Source organism: Gymnoscopelus microlampas (genome assembly GCF_963454915.1).
Source record: "Gymnoscopelus microlampas genome assembly, chromosome: 22".
NCBI lineage: Eukaryota > Metazoa > Chordata > Actinopteri > Myctophiformes > Myctophidae > Gymnoscopelus > Gymnoscopelus microlampas.
The window spans coordinates 22,189,035-22,210,937 of record NC_139959.1 but is presented as its reverse complement, the minus strand read 5'-3'; the positions used below and the strand labels follow the sequence as shown (position 1 = coordinate 22,210,937).

At 44.1% G+C, this 21,903-nt stretch overlaps 1 protein-coding gene across 2 annotated transcripts in view; it reads right to left on the bottom strand.

Annotated features, from left to right (window-relative positions):
- Nucleotides 1-21,903, bottom strand: part of ntng1a (netrin g1a) — a 161,796-nt gene that overhangs the window by 13,639 nt on the left and 126,254 nt on the right. For both annotated transcript variants that reach the window (XM_084049256.1, XM_084049257.1), the window contains one exon: nt 18,572-18,706. In XM_084049256.1, the coding sequence (XP_083905382.1) occupies nt 18,572-18,706 (135 nt within the window). The remainder of the gene's footprint in view (nt 1-18,571; nt 18,707-21,903) is intronic.

The window sequence follows — 21,903 nt, the reverse complement described above, 5'->3', positions numbered from 1 at the left end:
GGACCAATGCCGACAAACGTAACTTAGCGGATTTTCCATAAGTGAAAACGTTAAGCTTTTATAAGCCAATGAAAATTGCAGCTTTTTTTAAATTATTCATCTGCCCCTAACACATACATGCAGACTCACATTTGTTTGACACTTTGCAATATTGTAGAGGGTCCTTCCAAGTATCACTGAAACCAATCTTACTCCAATTGGTCAAAGGGGGGCGCTATAGCAATTTTTTGAAAATGCAAACTTTAAACAGGCAAAAGTCATGCCTCGTTTGGCCGACAGCCGTTAAACCTGCTTACACATGTGCCTTGACTCATGAGGAACACATGTATCACTTTGACCAGTAAGCTCTGCCCTTAGATTGTCTGCAATTTTGAGCAGTTTGAAAAACATTTAAATCCAGGATTTCTGAGCAATTTGCATGAAACTGTGTCAAATACATGTTTGAGGCCCTTTTTCACAGGTTCAGGTGTGTTGGTTCAATAGCTTGATCGCTTAATCATCTGCCTTGAAACCATAGGGTAGCCGGTTCGAATCCCACCTCAGGTAGACTTAATTAGGTTTCGAGAGCCATCAGGCTTCGAAAGCTATTACATCTCTACACTTTCACTATTATTAGGTTTCGAGAGCCTATCAGGCTTCGAACCCTATTACATCTCTACACTTTCATTAGGTTTCGAGAGCCATCAGGCTTCGAAAGCTATTACATCTCTACACTTTCACTATTATTATTATTCTTCCGCCGTTTTTGCCAGTTCTGGCCTAACCGCCTGGTCACTTCTTATGAAATTCGGCAATATGGTAGAGGGCTATGCCAAACGGCGAAAACCCGAAACTCACAACCATTGGCCAAAGGGTGGCGCTGTAGCACTCAATTGAAAATGCCAACTTTGAACAGGTACAGCTCATGCCCTGTTCGACCTACAGCCATGAAACTTCGATACACACATGCGTCTCCTCATGCCTAACAACTTTCACTGTTTGACTTTTGACCTCTGACCTTTAGATCTCCCACCATTTCGAATTCTATGAAAAGCAGTAAAAAGCAGTAAAAAGCCTACTCCTCCTGGGATTTATGAGCAATCTGTACGAAACTGTATACACATGAACTTTGGACCAATGCCGACAGACGTAACCAAGCGGATTTTCCATAAGTGAAAACGTTAAGCTTTTATAAGCCAATGAAAATTGCAGCTTTTTTTAAATTATTCATCTGCCCCTAACACATACATGCAGACTCACATTTGTTTGACACTTTGCAATATTGTAGAGGGTCCTTCCAAGTATCACTGAAACCAATCTTACTCCAATTGGTCAAAGGGGGGCGCTATAGCAATTTTTTGAAAATGCAAACTTTAAACAGGCAAAAGCCATGCCTCGTTTGGCCGACAGCCGTTAAACCTGCTTACACATGTGCCTTGACTCATGAGGAACACATGTATCACTTTGACCAGTAAGCTCTGCCCTTAGATTGTCTGCAATTTTGAGCAGTTTGAAAAACATTTAAATCCAGGATTTCTGAGCAATTTGCATGAAACTGTGTCAAATACATGTTTGAGGCCCTTTTTCACAGGTTCAGGTGTGTTGGTTCAATAGCTTGATCGCTTAATCATCTGCCTTGAAACCATAGGGTAGCCGGTTCGAATCCCACCTCAGGTAGACTTCATTATAATTGCATTGCACACAACATGACTATATCAATGAATACATGTGCAATTGTTAAAGATGACGAGAAATGCATACTTGAAAGTAGTTATTTTCAATGTTTGACGTACTTCATTCGCGCTTTTGTTTTGTTTTGTTGGATTCTCCCTTTTCACTGTCTAAGGCTCTGTATTAGATAGCTCCACCAGTAGAGTGTGAGTCTTATGTGCCGAAGGTTCCTGGTTCGAATCCCACTTATTACAGTTCACATTTAAATTGCATTGTACAAAACATGACCCTGTTAATTCAGACATGTGCAATGTTTAGACAATAACACGAAATGCTTTTGAGAGTAGTTGTTTTTTATGTATGACATACTTTCTTGTGAAAATAGCCGATCTACAATCTCACACCTTTTTAGATAGCAACGCGTTGTGAGCTTGTAGATCGACTATTTTCCACTAGTTTCCATTCCGAAATATATTGAGCAGTTTGAAAAACATTTAAACCAAGGATTTCTGAGCAATTTGCGTGAAAGTGTGTCATGTGTGTGAACTCCCTTTTCACTAGTACAGGTCTGTTGGCCCAATGGCTTAATCATCTGCCTTGAAAACATAGGGTTCCTGGTGCGAATCCCACGTCATGTAGAATTCATTATAATTGCATTGCACACAACATGACTGTATCAATGAATGCATGTGCAATTGTTAACCAGTAAACTCCGCCCTTAGATTGTCTGCAATTTTGAGCATTTTGAAAAACATTTAAATCCAGCATTTCTGAGCAATTTGCGTGAAAGTGTGTCACGTGTTTGAACTCCCTTTTCATCAGTTCGGGTCTGTTGGCCCAATGGCTTAATCATCTGCCTTGATACCACAGGGTCGCCGGTTCAAATCTCACCTCATGCAGACCTCAACTCAATTGCATTGCACACAACATGACTGTATCAATGAATAAACATGCAATTGTTAAATGAAATGCTTATTGAGAGTAGTTATTTTCAATGTATGATGTACTTCATTCCCTCTTTTGTTTTGTTTTGTTTTGTTGGATTCTCCCTTCTCACTGACCAAGGCTGTGGATTGAATAGCTTGATCAATACAGTGTTAGTCTCATGTGCCAAAGGTCCACGGTTCAAACCCCACTTGTCACAGTTTACATTTAAATTGCATTATACAAAACATGACCCTGTTAATTCAGACATGTGCAATTTTTAAACAATACCATGAATTGCTTTTGAGAGTAGTTGCTTTTTATGTATGACATACTTTCTTGTGAAAATAGCTGATCTACAATCTCACACCTTTTTAGATAGCAACGCGTTGTGAGCTTGTAGATCGACTATTTTCACTAGTTTCCATTCCGAAATGTATTGAGCAGTTTGAAAAACTTTTAAACCAAGGATTTCTGAGCAATTTGCGTGAAACTGTGTCAAATAAATGTTTGAGGCCCTTTTTCACAGGTTCAGGTGTGTTGGTTCAATAGCTTGATCGCTTAATCATCTGCCTTGAAACCACAGGGTCGCCGGTTCGAATCCCACCTCATGTAGACTTATAATTGCATTGCACACAACATGACTGTATCAATAAATGCATGTGCAATTGTTAAAAATAATGAGAAATGTATACTTGAAAGTAGTTATTTTTAATGCATGACGTACTTCATTCGCCCTTTTGTTTTGTTTTGTTAGATTCTCCTTTCTCACTGTCTGATCCTGTGGATTCAATAACTCCACCAGTAGAGTGTGAGCCTCATGTGCCGAAGGTCCCTGGTTCAAATCCCACTGATTACAGTTTACATTTAAATTGCATTGTACAAAACATGACCCTGTTAATTCAGACATGTGCAACTTTTAAACAATAACATGAAATGCTTTTTTGAGATTAGTTGTTTTTTTATGTACAACATACTTTCTTGTGAAAATAGCCAATCTACAATCTCACAACTTTTCAGATAGCAACACATTGTCAGCTTGTAGATCAACTATTTTCACTACTTTCCATTCCAAGAACACAAAACCAAACTTTATTGCTAAATATTTGTCAACCAGTAATCTAGAGTAGTTAGCAAAACAGAGGCTTGGTTCATAACGGACTGAAAAACCTATAGATATCAACAGACACCATCAGGGAGGCTATATTTCTAGTTCAATAAGAAGAGAGGCAGCCTGTGAATCCATAGGTCGCTGGTTTGATCCCTGTCCCCAACAATGCATTGAGGTGATCATTATTTGGAATTCTTACTTTGTTACAAACATACTCCTGGTAGCCTGTCTGTCTGTCTGTCTGTCTGTCTGTCTGTCTGCCTCTCTCTCACTCTGTCACTGTCTGTCTGCCAATCTGCCACTCTGTCACTGTCTGCCAGTCTGCCACTCTGTCACTGTCTGTCTGTCTGCCAGTCTGCCACTCTGTCACTGTCTGCCAGTCTGCCACTCTGTCACTGTCTGTCTGTCTGCCAGTCTGCCAGTCTGCCACTCTGTCACTGTCTGTCTGTCTGTCTGTCTGTCTGTCTGCCAGTCTGCCACTCTGTCACTGTCTGTCTGTCTGCCAGTCTGCCACTCTGTCACTGTCTGTCTGTCTGCCAGTCTGCCACTCTGTCACTCTGTCACAGTCTGTCTGTCTGCCAGTCTGCCACTCTGTCACTGTCTGTCTGTCTGCCAGTCTGCCAGTCTGCCACTCTGTCACTGTCTGTCTGTCTGTCTGTCTGTCTGTCTGCCTGCCAGTCTGCCAGTCTGCCACTCTGTCACAGTCTGTCTGTCTGCCAGTCTGCCACTCTGTCACTGTCTGTCTGTCTGTCTGTCTGCCAGTCTGCCAGTCTGCCACAGTCTGTCTGTCTGCCAGTCTGCCAGTCTGCCACTCTGTCACAGTCTGCCAGTCTGCCAGTCTGCCACTCTGTCACTGTCTGTCTGTCTGCCAGTCTGCCACTCTGCCACTCTGTCACAGTCTGTCTGTCTGTCTGCCACTCTGTCACAGTCTGCCAGTCTGCCACTCTGCCACTCTGTCACAGTCTGCCAGTCTGCCAGTCTGCCAGTCTGCCACTCTGTCACAGTCTGCCAGTCTGCCACTGTCTGTCTGTCTGCCAGTCTGCCACAGTCTGTCTGTCTGCCAGTCTGCCACTCTGTCACAGTCTGCCAGTCTGCCACTCTGTCACTGTCTGTCTGTCTGTCTGCCAGTCTGCCACTCTGTCACAGTCTGTCTGTCTGCCAGTCTGCCACTCTGTCACAGTCTGCCAGTCTGCCACTCTGTCACAGTCTGCCAGTCTGCCAGTCTGCCACTCTGTCACAGTCTGCCACTCTGTCACAGTCTGCCAGTCTGCCAGTCTGTCACAGTCTGCCAGTCTGCCAGTCTGCCACTCTGTCACTGTCTGTCTGTCTGTCTGTCTGTCTGCCAGTCTGCCAGTCTGCCACAGTCTGTGTGTCTGCCAGTCTGCCAGTCTGCCACAGTCTGTCACAGTCTGCCAGTCTGCCAGTCTGCCACTCTGTCACAGTCTTCCAGTCTGCCAGTCTGCCACTCTGTCACAGTCTGCCAGTCTGCCACTCTGTCACAGTCTGCCAGTCTGCCAGTCTGCCAGTCTGCCACTCTGCCAGTTTTCTCGAAACCGCTCATTGCTGCTTGCAGCTATATTTATTATTATTCTTCCGCCGTTTTTGCCAGTTCTGGCCTAACCGCCTGGTCACTTCTTATGAAATTCGGCAATATGGTAGAGGGCTATGCCAAACGGCGAAAACCCGAAACTCACAACCATTGGCCAAAGGGTGGCGCTGTAGCACTCAATTGAACATGCCAACTTTGAACAGGTACAGCTCATGCCCTGTTCGACCTACAGCCATGAAACTTCGATACACACATGCGTCTCCTCATGCCTAACAACTTTCGCTGTTTGACTTTTGACCTCTGACCTTTAGATCTCCCACCATTTCGAATTCTATGAAAAGCAGTAAAAAGCAGTAAAAAAATCACTTCTCCTGGGATTTATGAGCAATCTGTACGAAACTGTATACACATGAACTTTGGACCAATGCCGACAAACGTAACTTAGCGGATTTTCCATAAGTGAAAACGTTAAGCTTTTATAAGCCAATGAAAATTGCAGCTTTTTTTAAATTATTCATCTGCCCCTAACACATACATGCAGACTCACATTTGTTTGACACTTTGCAATATTGTAGAGGGTCCTTCCAAGTATCACTGAAACCAATCTTACTCCAATTGGTCAAAGGGGGGCGCTATAGCAATTTTTTGAAAATGCAAACTTTAAACAGGCAAAAGTCATGCCTCGTTTGGCCGACAGCCGTTAAACCTGCTTACACATGTGCCTTGACTCATGAGGAACACATGTATCACTTTGACCAGTAAGCTCTGCCCTTAGATTGTCTGCAATTTTGAGCAGTTTGAAAAACATTTAAATCCAGGATTTCTGAGCAATTTGCATGAAACTGTGTCAAATACATGTTTGAGGCCCTTTTTCACAGGTTCAGGTGTGTTGGTTCAATAGCTTGATCGCTTAATCATCTGCCTTGAAACCATAGGGTAGCCGGTTCGAATCCCACCTCAGGTAGTCTTAATTATAATTGCATTGCACACAACATGACTATATCAATGAATACATGTGCAATTGTTAAAGATGACGAGAAATTAATACTTGAAAGTAGTTATTTTCAATGTATGACGTACTTCATTCGCGCTTTTGTTTTGTTTTGTTGGATTCTCCCTTTTCACTGTCTAAGGCTGTGTATTGGATAGCTCCACGAGTATGTGTGAGTCTCATGTGCCAAAGGTCCCTGGTTCGAATCCCACTTATTACAGTTCACATTTAAATTGCATTGTACAAAACATGACCCTGTTAATTCAGACATGTGCAATGTTTAGACAATAACACGAAATGCTTTTGAGAGTAGTTGTTTTTTATGTATGACATATTTTCTTGTGAAAATAGACGATCTACAATCTCACACCTTTTTAGATAGCAACGCGTTGTGAGCTTGTAGATCGACTATTTTCCACTAGTTTCCATTCCGAAATATATTGAGCAGTTTGAAAAACATTTAAACCAAGGATTTCTGAGCAATTTGCGTGAAAGTGTGTCAGGTGTGTAAACTCCCTTTTCACTAGTACAGGTCTGTTGGCCCAATGGCTTAATCATCTGCCTTGAAACCACAGGGTTCCTGGTTCGAATCCCACGTCATGTAGAATTCATTATAATTGCATTGCACACAACATGACTGTATCAATGAATACATGTGCAATTGTTAACCAGTAAACTCCGCCCTTAGATTGTCTGCAATTTTGAGCAGTTTGAAAAACATTTAAATCCACTATTTCTGAGCAATTTGCGTGAAAGTGTGTCATGTGTGTGAACTCCCTTTTCATCAGTTCGGGTCTGTTGGCCCAATGGCTTAATCATCTGCCTTGATACCAGAGGGTCGCCGGTTCAAATCTCACCTCATGCAGACCTCAACTCAATTGCATTGCACACAACATGACTGTATCAATGAATGACCAATGCCGACAGACGTGAGCAAGCAGATTTTCCATAAGTGAAAACGTTAAGCTTTTTATAAGCCAATGAAAATTGCAGTTTTATGACAATTATTCATCTGCCCCTAAAACATACATGCAGACTCGCATTTGTTTGACACTTTGCAATATTGTAGAAGGTCATTCCAAGTATCACTGAAACCAATCTTACTCCAATTGGTCAAAGGGGGGCGCTATAGCAATTTTTTGAAAATGCAAACTTTAAACAGGCAAAAGTCATGCCTCGTTTGGCCGACAGCCGTTAAACCTGCTTACACATGTGCCTTGACTCATGAGGAACACATGTATCACTTTGACCAGTAAGCTCTGCCCTTAGATTGTCTGCAATTTTGAGCAGTTTGAAAAACATTTAAATCCAGGATTTCTGAGCAATTTGCGTGAAAGTGTGTCATGTGTTTGAACTCCCTTTTCACTAGCTCAGGTGTGTAGGTTCAATAGCTTGATAGCTTAATCATCTGCCTTGAAACCACAGGGTTGCTGGTTCGAATCCCACCTCAGGTAGACTTCATTATAATTGCATTGCACAAAACATGACTGTATCAATGAGGAACATATCTATCACTTTGACCAGTAAGCTCCGCCCTTAGATTGTCTGCAATTTTGAGCAGTTTGAAAAACATTTAAATCCAGCATTTCTGAGCAATTTGCGTGAAAGTGTGTCATGTGTGTGAACTCCTTTTTCATCAGTTCGGGTCTGTTGGCCCAATGGCTTAATCATCTGCCTTGATACCACAGGGTCGCTGGTTCAAATCTCACCTCATGCAGACCTCAACTCAATTGCATTGCACACAACATGACTGTATCAATGCATGTGCAATTGTTAAAGATAACGAGAAATGCATACTTGAAAGTAGTTATTTTCAATGTATGACGTAATTCATTTGCCCTTTTGTTTTGTGTTGTTGGATTCTCCTTTCTCACTATCTGATGCTGTCGATTCAATAGCTCCACCAGTAGAGTGTGAGAGTGTCAACAGACACCATCAGGGAGGCCATATCTCTAGCTCAATGAGAAGAGAGGCAGCCTGTGAATCCATAGGTCGCTGGTTCGATCCCTGTCCCCAACAATGCGTTGAGGTGATCATCATTTGGAATTCCCCCTATTCCCATGGATTGGATCCACCCCTCTCACTCATCACCAATCACACCTGCCACATGCACAGTACAATTTTTAGGTACTTTTACTTTACTACTCTACTCTACTGCAATTACAGCAGATGACAGCTTTAGTTACTTGTTACTTTGCAGATGTAATTATTAATACAACACCTACAGTAACCACATACAGCCGATCTACAATGTGACGCGTTATGAGCTTGTATGTATATAATAAGCAACCCATGCTGTATGATAACTTACCACATATGAAATCCAATTCTGTCTATCCAATGGCTCAGTCTGTACTGTGGCCATAGCTGAGTGGTTAGTGAGCCCACCTAGGGAGCCAGAGGCCCTGGTTGCCCCAGGTACGATTCCAGGCCAGGCCAGCAAATGTGTCGATGAAATGAAATTTGTCCCTGAGCAAGACTCTTAACCCCTAATTGCTCACAGGCCCTCATTGGAAACAAGACCGCAAGGACTTTCATGAACGGACCTGGAATTATCCTTATCCTTTACACTGTCTACCCACAAGTCTATAGGTCCCTGGTTCAAACCTCAATTTAACCGGTCCAAATATAATTTACTGAACAAAAATCATGACTTTGTTAATTAATGCATGTTCACTTCTTCTCTCTCGCTCTCTCTCTTACTGCCTCTCTTTCTCACTGCCTCTCTCTCTCTCTCTCTCTCTCTTTCTTTTCTCTCTCTCTCTCTCTCTCTCTCTCTCTCTCTCTCTCTCTCTCTCTCTCTCTGTCTCTCTCCCCTTCTCTCTCTCTCTCCCTCTCCCTCTCCCTCTCCCTCTCTCTCTCTCTCTCTCTGTCACTGTCTGTCTGTCTGTCTGCCAGTCTGCCACTCTGTCACTGTCTGTCTGTCTGCCAGTCTGCCACTCTGTCACTGTCTGTCTGTCTGTCTGTCTGTCTGTCTGCCAGTCTGCCAGTCTGCCACTCTGTCACTCTGTCACAGTCTGTCTGTCTGCCAGTCTGCCACTCTGTCACTGTCTGTCTGTCTGCCAGTCTGCCACTCTGTCACTGTCTGTCTGTCTGCCAGTCTGCCACTCTGTCACTGTCTGTCTGTCTGCCAGTCTGCCAGTCTGCCACAGTCTGTCTGTCTGCCAGTCTGCCACTGTGTCACTGTCTGTCTGTCTGCCAGTCTGCCACTCTGCCACTCTGTCACAGTCTGTCTGTTTGTCTGTCTGCCACTCTGTCACAGTCTGCCAGTCTGTCACAGTCTGCCAGTCTGCCACTCTGTCACTGTCTGTCTGTCTGCCAGTCTGCCAGTCTGCCACAGTCTGTCTGTCTGCCAGTCTGCCAGTCTGCCACAGTCTGTCACAGTCTGCCAGTCTGCCAGTCTGCCACTCTGTCACAGTCTGCCAGTCTGCCACTCTGTCAAAGTCTGCCAGTCTGCCAGTCTGCCACTCTGTCACAGTCTGCCAGTCTGCCATTATTCTCGAAACCGCTCATTGCTGCTTGCAGCTATATTTGTTGTTGTTGTTGTTGTTTGCCTCTTACTGCAGCAATGCAACAAGTGAACTGGATAAAACAGTATGGGCATCCTCTGAGATGACATAGGAACCAATCAAGTGCATTCATTAAAAAGTAATGCCACCTCTGGCCACGGCCTCACGAGGCCTCAGAATGATGGACAAGACATTGTCCATTAGACCAGCGGTTCTCAACGTGGGGTCTGGGGACCCCCAGGGGTCCTTGAGGGGGTTCCAGGGGGTCCCCAGCTAAAGCTGTTTAACCACTTTAACCCTATATGCATCGTAGATAAAAAATAAAAATAAAAAAGCAGATCTACAAGCTCACAACGCGCTGCGATGCGACGAGCTGTGAGCTTGTAGATCTATTTTCAATAATTTTAAACGCATTTGATAACTTTGGAATATATATATATTATTTAACAATATAGGGGAGGGGGGGGTCCAATATTTTGAGATGCTAATGTTAATTTGGGGTCCTTGACATGAAAAGGTTTGAGAACCACTGCATCAGGCATCCATCATGCCATATAGTGGTTTTACTGTATTTACAAGCAGCGTTTCAACTGAGTCATTAATACTGTATGCATATAGTTTTCCTTGCATACTACTGTACCATTTGCCATAATCCTGGATCAGGTACTGTAGTATTTGTGTGGTTCAGTCAAGGACAAAGAAAGATGGATGGAAAGTGGTTGTCACTGCATTTCTGACCTTCCAAGATCCCCCGGTGCGCTGGTCATACAGTACTTAGCCCCAACAGAAATTACATTTTGGCCTGACACCCACAGAAACGGAGAGCTCTGAGAAATAAATGGAGGTGAATTTTGATGTGCAACATTTTGAATTGAGTGCAAAAGGGTGTCCAGAAAATGTCCATTCTGTAGGTTGGCAACATATGGTATAGGAAAAAAACAAGTAAGCAAAAATCCTCAGTCTGGGAGAGTAAAATGGACGCATAATTTGTAGAGTAGCCAACAAATGTAGCCAACACATGTAGAGTAGCCAATTATATTTATCCCTTTTTCTTGTATTTTAGTTGTGCTAAGTAAGCCTCCAAACACATTGTTGTGGTTTGGCACTTCTGTACCCCACAGGCTCACGTACTGTACCAGAGACGAGCCACCACTGGTATAGCGCCTCCACCCTACCCCTCTTGTTTGTAGATCGGCTATTTTCTTCTTTTTTTAGCGGCGCTAGCCGCTCTATACCTTTAGGTATAGAGGGGATCCTGCTCTATACCTGACTTTGTCCGTGTTCACCGTCAACGTTCTGATTGGTCAGACCCGTCAACGTTCTGATTGGTCAGACCCGTCAACGTTCTGATTGGTCAGACCCGTCAACAAAGTGATTGGTCAAGCTTCACGTGACACATGGCTATAAACACATTATAAACACATATCGATGACATAATGTATCAAAGGCGCCGCTACCTTCACACAGGGTGTGATTTTTATGTATATATATTGTTTGGGGGAGTTAAATTCACCTATAAGAACATGCCTAGAATCAATTCAATTGATTACATTAAAACTGATTTAAAAAAATTATACATGAATGATAATAATGATCGGTACTGGAAATGCTGTGCCAATTCCTAAACCTTTGGCACGGAATACTGCTTAATGCAGAGTTGTGCAACCATTTTTTCAGCAAGAAAAGGCAACTCAGTTGGAATATGATGGATTGTGCTCAGAACTCTGCACTCACATCGTCCACAATATTTTTTTTGCTGTTGATCCACCGGTAAACACATTCAGCACAGTGCATGTGAACGATGAGATTCATTGTGTTTGCTTTTAATATGAGGGATAATATTTGCAGAGGGGGTACCGGTGTAGGTGTGCCTCACAGAGGCTGTGATATGTTTGATGAGAGATTTGTTGTTTTAATTGCACGCTTTGACTGAATGCAGATTATGTCTCGTCCATACAAACACCTTTGTGGACATCAAGGAGCCACACAGAAGATCTATATAGTAGCATCAGGTTTATAAGCAACCTGATTCATGAAACAATCTCCCAAAAATGTTCACGTCTCCTCCCACTTGCGTTCCCCTCACTAGCTTCCAGTTAATGTCAGCACCCAGTAAAAGGAGTTCAAAGAGTGAAACACTGGTGATGGATTACAAGGCAACCCCTGTACCTTCAGGAGAAGATCCAACCCTACACCCACGTAGATCAGCTAACACAGGGAATCTGTCTGACAGTGGTTCTCAACACATGATTTTGGGGGGTTTCCCAGATGACAGTGAAGTGACAATTTAAGGACTTTAAAGACCTTTTTTATACCAAAGAAAAAGACCATTACTGCATCAAAAGTAATCAACAAACAATACCATAAAAACATGGTCAAACATTGGCCAAATTGTAAAATAATATAAGAAAGAGGCAAACGTGAAAATAGCCGACCTAAAAGCTCACGTTGCGAGGCGTTGTGAGCTTGTAGATCTGCTATTTTCACAATATTTATCTGTGGAACCGAGTCAAACTAAATGTAATGCCTCAACTCCTACAAGTGCTTATCAGGGTGGGGGGTCCCCAGTTTAAATAGGATTATTTCGGGGGGTCCCCAGTTCAAATAGGATTATTTTAGTCCCCAGTTCAAATAGGATTATTTTGGGGGGTCCCCAGTTCAAATATAATTATTTTGGGGGGTCGCGGCCTGAAAAGGTTGAGAACCACTGCTCTAAAACATCCTGGCCAACTCACCCACACATCCTGAACTCTTCTTCCTCCTGGCTCCTAAGCTGTGGAGGACTCCTTTGCAGTTAGGAGTGCAGACTCACTCCCCATTTTCCACCACTATCTGAAAACTCGCCCTCTTAAGACTCCACCTCACCCCCTAGCACTCCACTCTCCTTGTACTCTTGCCACCTTTTAATAGGTGGTAGCTATACTATGCAGATATATCATGTTGTGTTTTGTTATTCATCTTTGTTTTGCTTGACCACAAGTGTCCAAATTCCTAGTTTCTGTGAAGCACTACATTGCTTTCTTTGCACTCTGCTCATTGTCTCCGCCAGGCCGAAGGCATGGCGAGAGAGTATGTTTTACCCTCCGTCCGTCCGTCCGTCCTTGTGTCCGTCCGTCCGTCCTTCTGTCTGTTACCAGCTAATCTCCGCCACTGTTGGCCCGGTCGCTGTGAAACTGCACACACACACTCCCTCGATGCCATGGCAGAACCTCTGCCCCAAATTTTTCACATGGGCCTGTTATAGCGCCACCAGGAGGCCGATTTGTGCAAAACCCATTTTTGGATATTACTCCTACAGATTATATCCAAATATCACGCAAATCGGTACACAGTATCTCTATAGTCATGTGATCAAGACGGATCTGTCCGATATTTCATATTCCATCCTGATTGGCTAAGGTTGGCTTCCAAAGTTGGCAGGATTGGTCCGTTTTGAACAAAATGTCTCAAATCATGAACGCAGCGTGTGATTTCCGTGAAAATTTGCACGCACATTCCCACTAGGCCGAGGAAGAAATGCCCCCCTTTTCACATTGGCCTGTTATAGCGCCATCAGCAGGTCTAATTTAGCAAAACACATTTTTGCAACAAAATGCCTCCAATCATGAATGCACGCACATTCCTACTAGGCCGAGGAAGAAATGCCACCCTTTTCACATTGGCCTATTATAGCGCCACTAGGAGGCCACAATAACGACGTGAACTGGCGGAGACCTGTGCTCCGAGGAGCACTTTTTCTAGTTTGTCTATGTACTCTGCCATGTGTTGACTAGGATTAATGACAGACATCTACTCTTATAAGTCACTCTGGATAAGAGCATCTGCTAAATGCCTACATCATAATTGTACTTTTAAGGATACAATCCGTGGACATTCATTACTTTTGGCTGGTGCCCTGTCTTCGTTGTGGAAATCGATTACACTTACAGTAAGTACATTAAACGGGGTTGCTTTACAGTAAGTGATAGTGCCTTCATTACTTAAATTAAATCACTGCGTAAAGTTTGAATTTATAGTAAGTCCTGCGCACGTTGCGTTTTTGAGAAAGTAAAGAACATTCCAAGCGTGCCTTTTTTGTTTTTCTTAATCACATCCTGGTATTGGCGACTGTCAGTATTAGGGTTAGGGTTGATCTACAATCTCAAAACGTGAAGCGACATGCTGGAGAGCTTGTCGATATTTTCGTTTAATTTAGAAACATTTTCGTAGTGATAGTGAAAGAGGTTAAGTTGCAAGGCAAAGCTTGTGACTAAATAAAAACTACAATGGATCCATTGAAACGCATGTGGTTCCTTTTTTTTCTCCATTTCCTGAAAAGTAACAGTTTTGGACATGCAAGGATAAGCAGCGACGATAAGCAGGCGTGTGCTGCGTGGCACAATGACCTCGGCCTCTCCGCCTGCCTTTGGCTGTGTGTGTGTGGGCTGGCGGTGCGTGTGCGCCACACGTTCCGCGTGGCAGGAACAGCTGTTTGGAATGACAGTGCTGATCCTCGCTGCATAATGTTCATCCTCCACAACACCACATTTTAATGAGCATCCATCTGTGTCAGAGGCAACAAGAATGAACTGTACAGTATGGTATTGTTCTTCTTTTTTTATGGTGCATTTCAACGAGCACCCGCCTGACTTTCTTTGCCAGTCGCAGCTGGCGACCGAAGGCAGAATCGATGGAATCAATTTGCAGTTCTAGTTCCCTATCAAAATTCATTCTCAGCCATTAACCACTTATCTTCTTGAAACCTAGCATCTCAATTCTGGGGGAAACATTCACCGAAAGTTACTTGTGTTGTGACATGTTTGTGAGATTGCAAATTTGAGATTGTGAGATTGGCTATACAAGAGTGTAGTGGACCAAGCTCCGAGCCGACCCCGGTCAACTAGTTTTCTAAATATAGAAAGGGCTATTATATATTATATAAATATAATAGCCCATCTACATATCTCTATATATCTCTCTATATATATGTATGTATATATATATATATATATATATATATATATATATATATATATATATATATATATATATATATATATATATATATATATACATATATATATATATATATATACATATATACATATATACATATATATATATATATATATATATATATATATATATATATACATATCTAACTATATAAATGGCGACCAACTTCCGCACCCTCGGTGTCCACACCCCACAGCTCTGTTATCGACTAAACAACGCACCGCCAGACCACATGTCGGCAACTGACTCGCCACGGCGGCCGCGCTGAATTTACGCCTCGCGTAGGGGACATCTCACTGCTAACTACACCTTTTCCACCGCGCAACATAATTAATTCTACTCACCAAATGTCGGACAAAACGGAAGGGGAGGCAGCTTCGTACCGTTTACCGTGCGCACGACCTCATCACCACAACAGCACGCAGCCGCTGCGGGGTTTTTTTCCTTTTTTTCCAAACTTTTTTTTTGGTCACCATTTTCTCCAGGCACCATTTCTGGTGTAACGTCGGGTGTTTCTTTTCACCAGCCAATCACCTTTCACGTTGCCACGTCCGTTGCCACGTCGCGCTGACGTACGCTAAACAAGCGCTGCCGTGCGCACAATGCAAACGAGCCCAAAGGCGCGCAAAAATAAGCCGACCATTGCTTAGACACAAAGTCAGACCTGGCAACGCAGCCTACGCCAATCATGTGTGAGAGATCTACAAGCTATGGGGCAGAGACGCCACCGTATCTTAGCAACAACTACAGCGCTCACTCTCATTGGTCCTGTCACGCTAAGAGCAGTCTCCAGACAATGGCATCGCAGACAGCTTGCTGTTACTGCTGTAGCTATCACAGGCAGTTGCAGCACGACGGACAGGGCGCTGTGATAGCTGCCATGTCGCTAACGCTAACCTGGTTGTCATGCCTGCAGCGGCTGTGCAATCACTTTCTCAACAATGCACGTTCGTGTGGTGAATGTCTATATTGCTGCTCAGTTCGTCCATTGTAGATGGTGTATGTTTGTGTGTGTCTTCTGGAGAACAATGTAGCTCCACAGCAACTACAGTAACTAACGTAATGGCAGGACCGCCCCGTGCAACGCCTGTTAGGCTGCATTATGGTCATGTAGTAATTTCAGATAATTTCGCTCCGATTACAGCACTGTTTATCAACCCTTTCACGCCGCCCCCCCCCCAAATACACGTACTTGATCTGGGACCCCCCCATTCTGTTTGACTCCGTTCCACAAGTAAATATTGTGAAAATAGCCGATCTACAAGCTCGAAACGCCTCACGTTGAGAGGCTTTGTAAGCTTGCAGATCGGCTATTTTCTACATGATTGCCTCTTTCTTACATTCTTTGCCAATGTGGCCCATGTTTTCATAGCATAGTTTATTGACTACTTCTGTTGCAGAAATGGCCATTTCCTTTACTTTCGGTTTTTCATTGTCTCCGCCAGGCCGAAAGGCATGGCGCAAGACTATGTTTCACCCCCTGTCCGTCCGTCTGTGATAGCTAATCTCTCACATCGTTGACTTGATCGCAGCAAAATAACTGCCCGATGTGGAGAGTCAGTGAGAGCTGGATAAACGACGTAAAATGTGTCAAAAGGAGTCTGTACGGCTGTCCATAAATGAACACATGACGTCGATGGGAGAGGAGATATTGTGTCTTTTGGACAAACAGCAGCGTGGTGCTGATGTTTGTTGTGTGAAGCAGCTTAATGTCAGAGTGTTTGTGTTGGAGCGCCTCAGTGCGGCTGCAGAGTTCATGTGCAACCTCTTCCACAGAGACACAGAGACACTAGAAACTCTGCTGGGGAAACAAAACACTGCTGGGCATTGACTTTCCTATGGACATTGATCTACACACTGCAGGTATATCTGCTACACACACAACATCAAACTACACACTGCAGGTATGATGCAGCGTTTGCATTACAGCCAGCATGCCAGCGTAGTTCCCATATGGTTTCAAGGTGGGCTAAACCATATGGACCCCATGTCAGCAATGTCAGCGGCATCCACTTCAGTCCCAACTGCGATGCCCATGCAGGCTATAAGTAGCTTCTACCTGGCCCTTAGGTGGGCCCCAACTAGCCATGTTTATGTGGGACCAAGGCGGGTCCTAACTGCCTTTGCCCATGCAGGCTTTAACTGGGTTCTACCTGGGCCCTAGGTGTACCCTAACCAACCACAGTGCAGTGCCCATCGCTCCAATTGTTGTGACGTCAGGGCTCTCAATACTGCACATTGGTGGAGGAGGAGGGGCCGCAGGGCAACCGCACACATCGCTGAACCAATGGTAGCCCACGGATGTTTCCTCTGTGGATTTACAATCTGCCCCTCTATGCCACATATCATCCGCACTACAGGGTCTTCACTGACCGAGCCACGGCCCCACTGACCCTCATGACGCTACGCCACTTAAACGTGCGGCAGCATGCGCTGGGTTGCCAGGTTTGCACAGCCAGCGCCAGAAACAAGCAACCACCTTCATGAAAAAAAAAAAAAAAATTCCAGGGGTGTCCACGCGCGTCCCAACACTCCACAGGGGGTCAGTGGACCATCAGGGGGTCCGCGGACCCCCTGTGGACCCCCTTAAACATAACAAATATTATTTCTTCACATTTTTTCCTTTTTCAAAAAAACTTTTCCACAGTTTTACTCCGGCGATTTGGGTCCCCCAATATACACACGGCTGGGCCCCGTGCGCGGCTGGGGTTGAGGGGGGCGTAGCCCCCCGAAACTCTAGTATATACATATATATATACATATATATATATATATATACATATATATATATATATATATATATATATATATATATATATACACGATTGCAAGTGATTAATTAATTTTCTATTTATTTTCAATCAGCTTTATAATTTTATTCGTGGGGATTTGTTTGTCACAGGTGGGGTGCTGGCATTGAGAAAACATTTGGGCACCACGATAGAAGTCTAAATCCTTGCATGGGGATCACAACAAAGCAGGCCGTGGCCCAGGGACGAGAGCCCCACTCAGACAGGCCGCCCCCTGACATCAAGCAGTCAATATTTTACTCAGTTGTCGCATCTTTGATCCGTGTCTGAATCGCTATAGCGGCCCGGGCATGCTGCCGCGCCATCGCTCATTGTCTGAGTGCTGCAGGCCCAACAGACGCTGCAACAGTTGACATTGAAACCGTTGTGTCATGTTAGGAGTTATTATGGGTGCAGGCACGGTTAGCGAAACAAACAGCTCATCTTTGGGTTAGTCGATGTCATGGCCTGCGTCTGCATTGCCGGCGGTTGTCGGGCGGTTCAAGAACAACACATGCGGCTCATGAGCGTTGGGGTTCAAAGATGGTTTGAGACCTCATTGCGAGACACAGGGAGAGAATGAGAGAGAGACAGAGAGAAACAGAGACAGAGAGGGATAGACACAGTGAGACAGAATAAAAGAGGAGGAGATAGACAGAGAGACAGAGACAGAGAGGGAGATGGACAGAGAGACAGAGACAGATAAGGAGATGGACAGATAGGAAGATAGACAGAGAGACAGAGACAGAGACAGATAAGGAGATGGACAGAGAGACAGAGAGGGAAATGGACAGAGAGACAGAGACAGAGAGGGAGATTGACAGAGATACAGAGACAGAGAGGGAAATAGACAGAGAGACAGAGACAGCTAAGGAGATGGACAGATAGACAGAGACGGAGATAGACACAGAGACAGAGATGTGAGAGAGAGACAGACATACAGACAGGGGGGGTAGACAGAGAGTGGTAGCAGAAGGCAGGGGGAACAGAGAGATAGGAAGCAGTGGGAGGGGTCCGGAGCTGCGAGGGGGAGGGCGTTTCGGTTCTACTTACATTTGCAGCCATTGTCCCACAAATAGCCGGGTAGACAGTCCTGACACTTAGGCCCTGCAGTGCCCTCCTTACATTTACAATATCCTGTGGCATTACAGCGATCACTGGCTGAGCCAAAGGGATTACAATTACAGTCTGAAAAAACAAGACACACACACACACACATGCTAGAGACAAGGTGGTATTTTTCGACTTGTTGGCACACTCGGACTGTAGGAACTTAAGAGCACAGCATCAAGCTCAACCATAAGCACCATTGTTGTGAAAGCAGCTACATCCTGCAGCAAAGACTCTTAAAGCAGGAAATGCTACCATTTCAAAGGTAATGGAGACAGAATGCAGAAAGAGTGACATTGACAGTGTGTGATTACTTCCTCAGTATCACATGAATAATCCATGTTGAATTCATTTGAAAGCACTATCTCGAGTACATTTCGTGCAATGAGCAAATATTGCGAAGCCTTATCAGTAGCGTGTATATGGAGAGGAGTAAGACACATGCTTTGATTCTCTTGGTAGAGACTGGGGGTACAGAGGAAATCATGGACAGAAGAGACAGGAAGGAGAGGAAGGGCTGTTGACAAGAATGGCCACATGAGACAAAGACAAAGGCCGATGTGTTTGAGTCCCAGATGATGTCTTTAAACATGATGACTATGGTACCATGCATTGAAATGGGCATTGTTCAAATATGTTATTTTCTTTGTTTTTGTTTACAGTGCTTCACCATTCAACTTCCAGTTTCGCTACACAATGCTAAATACTTAACCCTGCTCTAACCACATAAACCCCATTTAAAAGAATTGCAAAAATAGCCAATTAAGCTTACAATGTGTCATATCATGGTGACACGTTGTGAGCTTCTAGACCTGATATTTTTGCTCTAATTCTTTGTGGTTTTGAATGAAAAAAATGAAGATTTTCACCTGTAATTATACTGTACAGTATACGTAGTATATGCCAGGTTGAAAGTGGTTAACATGACACTAATGAAAGAATAACATGGTACGGAGAAGGGTGATTAGCCACCGCTAGTATGCAAACCTTCTTAAAAGGTAATAACAATATGGGTAATAATAATAGTTAAAATAATAAAAGCTTGCCAGTAAACGAACAGACCAAGGTGCTAGAGTCCACTGTTAAACTGACCTTGCTGCTCAACTAGAGCGCTCTGCAGTGAAAAGCAGATCCTACTTTGACAGGTCGGACCGCCACGTCACGTCCTTCCACGGCCGAGGTCGCAACACACACGGCTGCACCCCGAGTGACATCCAGGGGTCGGGGTTTTGAGAGGAGAGGTGACGGCAAGTGACAAACGGGGGGGAGGGGGGGGGGGTGGTCGGAGAGGCAAGGGGGGCGAGGAGGGTGACGGTGAGCGCGGTGCCACCACGCAACGCTTCGGTGCCTCTGATGCCCTGTGAAGGTTCTCGACTGGTACCCCTGAGGCCGCTTGCGTGTACGTGCCATACGCACTGGGGCACCGTGACAGTTTTGCTGTGACACCTCTGCTCAGGACTCATGGCGCTTGTCAGACTCGCCCTCCGGGCACACACCGGCGGTGCACCTGGCCGTCACACACTGCCTCTCGACCGGCGAAGAGCCCCGCATAACGACTGCCTAATGAACTGCGACATTTGATGCATTGTTGTTTGTGTGTGTGTGTGTGTGTGCGCGTGTGCGTGTTTGTGTGTGTGTGTGCGTGTGTGTGTGTGTGTGTCTTTGCAGCACAGCAAACGTGACAAATTAACATATTATTTTTTGTCAACAGATCAGTCGCTCTCTTCTATTTATCTAAAGATGTATAGGGAATGTTATCTCAAAACAAACAAACAAACACACTTATAACCTGGCTCATCTAAACCAATCATTTAGGCCTGCATCATCGTTATAATGCCCCATAAAGTGCATCTACTGTACAATGATTCATACGATCAAAGAAATAATTGGAAACACAAGATACAAGTAACTACTGTCTATCAAGGCCTTTGCAGACAGGGTGCGATTTTTCGCACAGAAAAAACGGACAATATAATTTTTTAAAAGAACACATGGTTCTCTATGACCTCATGCACACCGGCTCCGAATTTGCCGTGCGGCAAGTGGCTGCGGCGATGCATTTTTTTTTTCTTCAATCGAACCCAGTTCGATTCGTGTGTCTTTTCGCATGCGGTAAAAACTGATTGACTAATCGCACCCTGTCTGCAAAGGCCTTTAGTGTACTGATATACGTATGGGATATCGTATCGGAGTTGACTTATTTCAGCATTGTTGAATGCCACCTGTTCACAGATGGCAGTGGTCGATAATTCTATATAAATTTAACCACTAGTATACTGTACTCTACTGTGTATGTATTGCATAGCGTCAGGCTCAAACCTCTTATCTCCATATTTTAACTTTTTGTGCTTTTTTGTAAATTAACACCCAACTTGATCATCCTACAGTGACACACAAAAACATCAAAAGTAGCAGATCTTAAAGCTCGAAACGCGGCACGAAGAACTTTAGCTTGTAGATCTGCAACTTTTGCTGTTTTTGAATTTGAATCCTGAATAGTAAAGGTTGTTACACACCGGGGCGATTTTTTCGTGCGAATAATGCGTTTTAAAAAAAAAACCTTATAAAGTCAATGGCTCCGTACATGGAGCGAAAAAGCGAAAAAGCGAAGCGAAAAAGCGTCTTTTAATTATTCGGAACGAGTCCGAATTTTGCGTATATTCGCTATTTTCGCCGGTGTCGCCCGGTGTGTAAGGACCTTAACAGTTTTGGAATCTTTTTTTGGAGGTTTTGACCGGACAGAGACGATAGCTAACTCTAATCTGCTCCAATTACCTACTGCACTTGCATACCTTCATTGTTGGTTGTAAGAGTAATGGAATAAAAGATGCTCATCTGCATTCATTACAAACGTTTTTAAGAGGGCACAAATGTTAATACAATTTAAGGGACATAAATAACTAAATATTAGGAGGAGGCATTGGCTTGATTGTGGTGTTTGAAAAATCGGTTATCGGTGCCGAATTTCCATATCGGTGCATCCTTACAGTCTGTTCTGAAACAATATCTCTGAAAGGTAGGGGGTGGCATCATCACACACACACACACACACACACACACACACACACACACACACACACACACGCACACGCACACGCACACGCACACGCTCACGCACACAAGCCAGTGACGCCGGGGTGACTGGTGTGAAAATAAAAGAAGGAAAGTAGGATGATGGAAGTGAAGAAGCAGTGAAAGACATGACGGCAGCAGACAGTGGGGAGATGACAGATGAAGGCTGCATAGTGAAAAGACAGAAGGATGTGTGTGTGTGT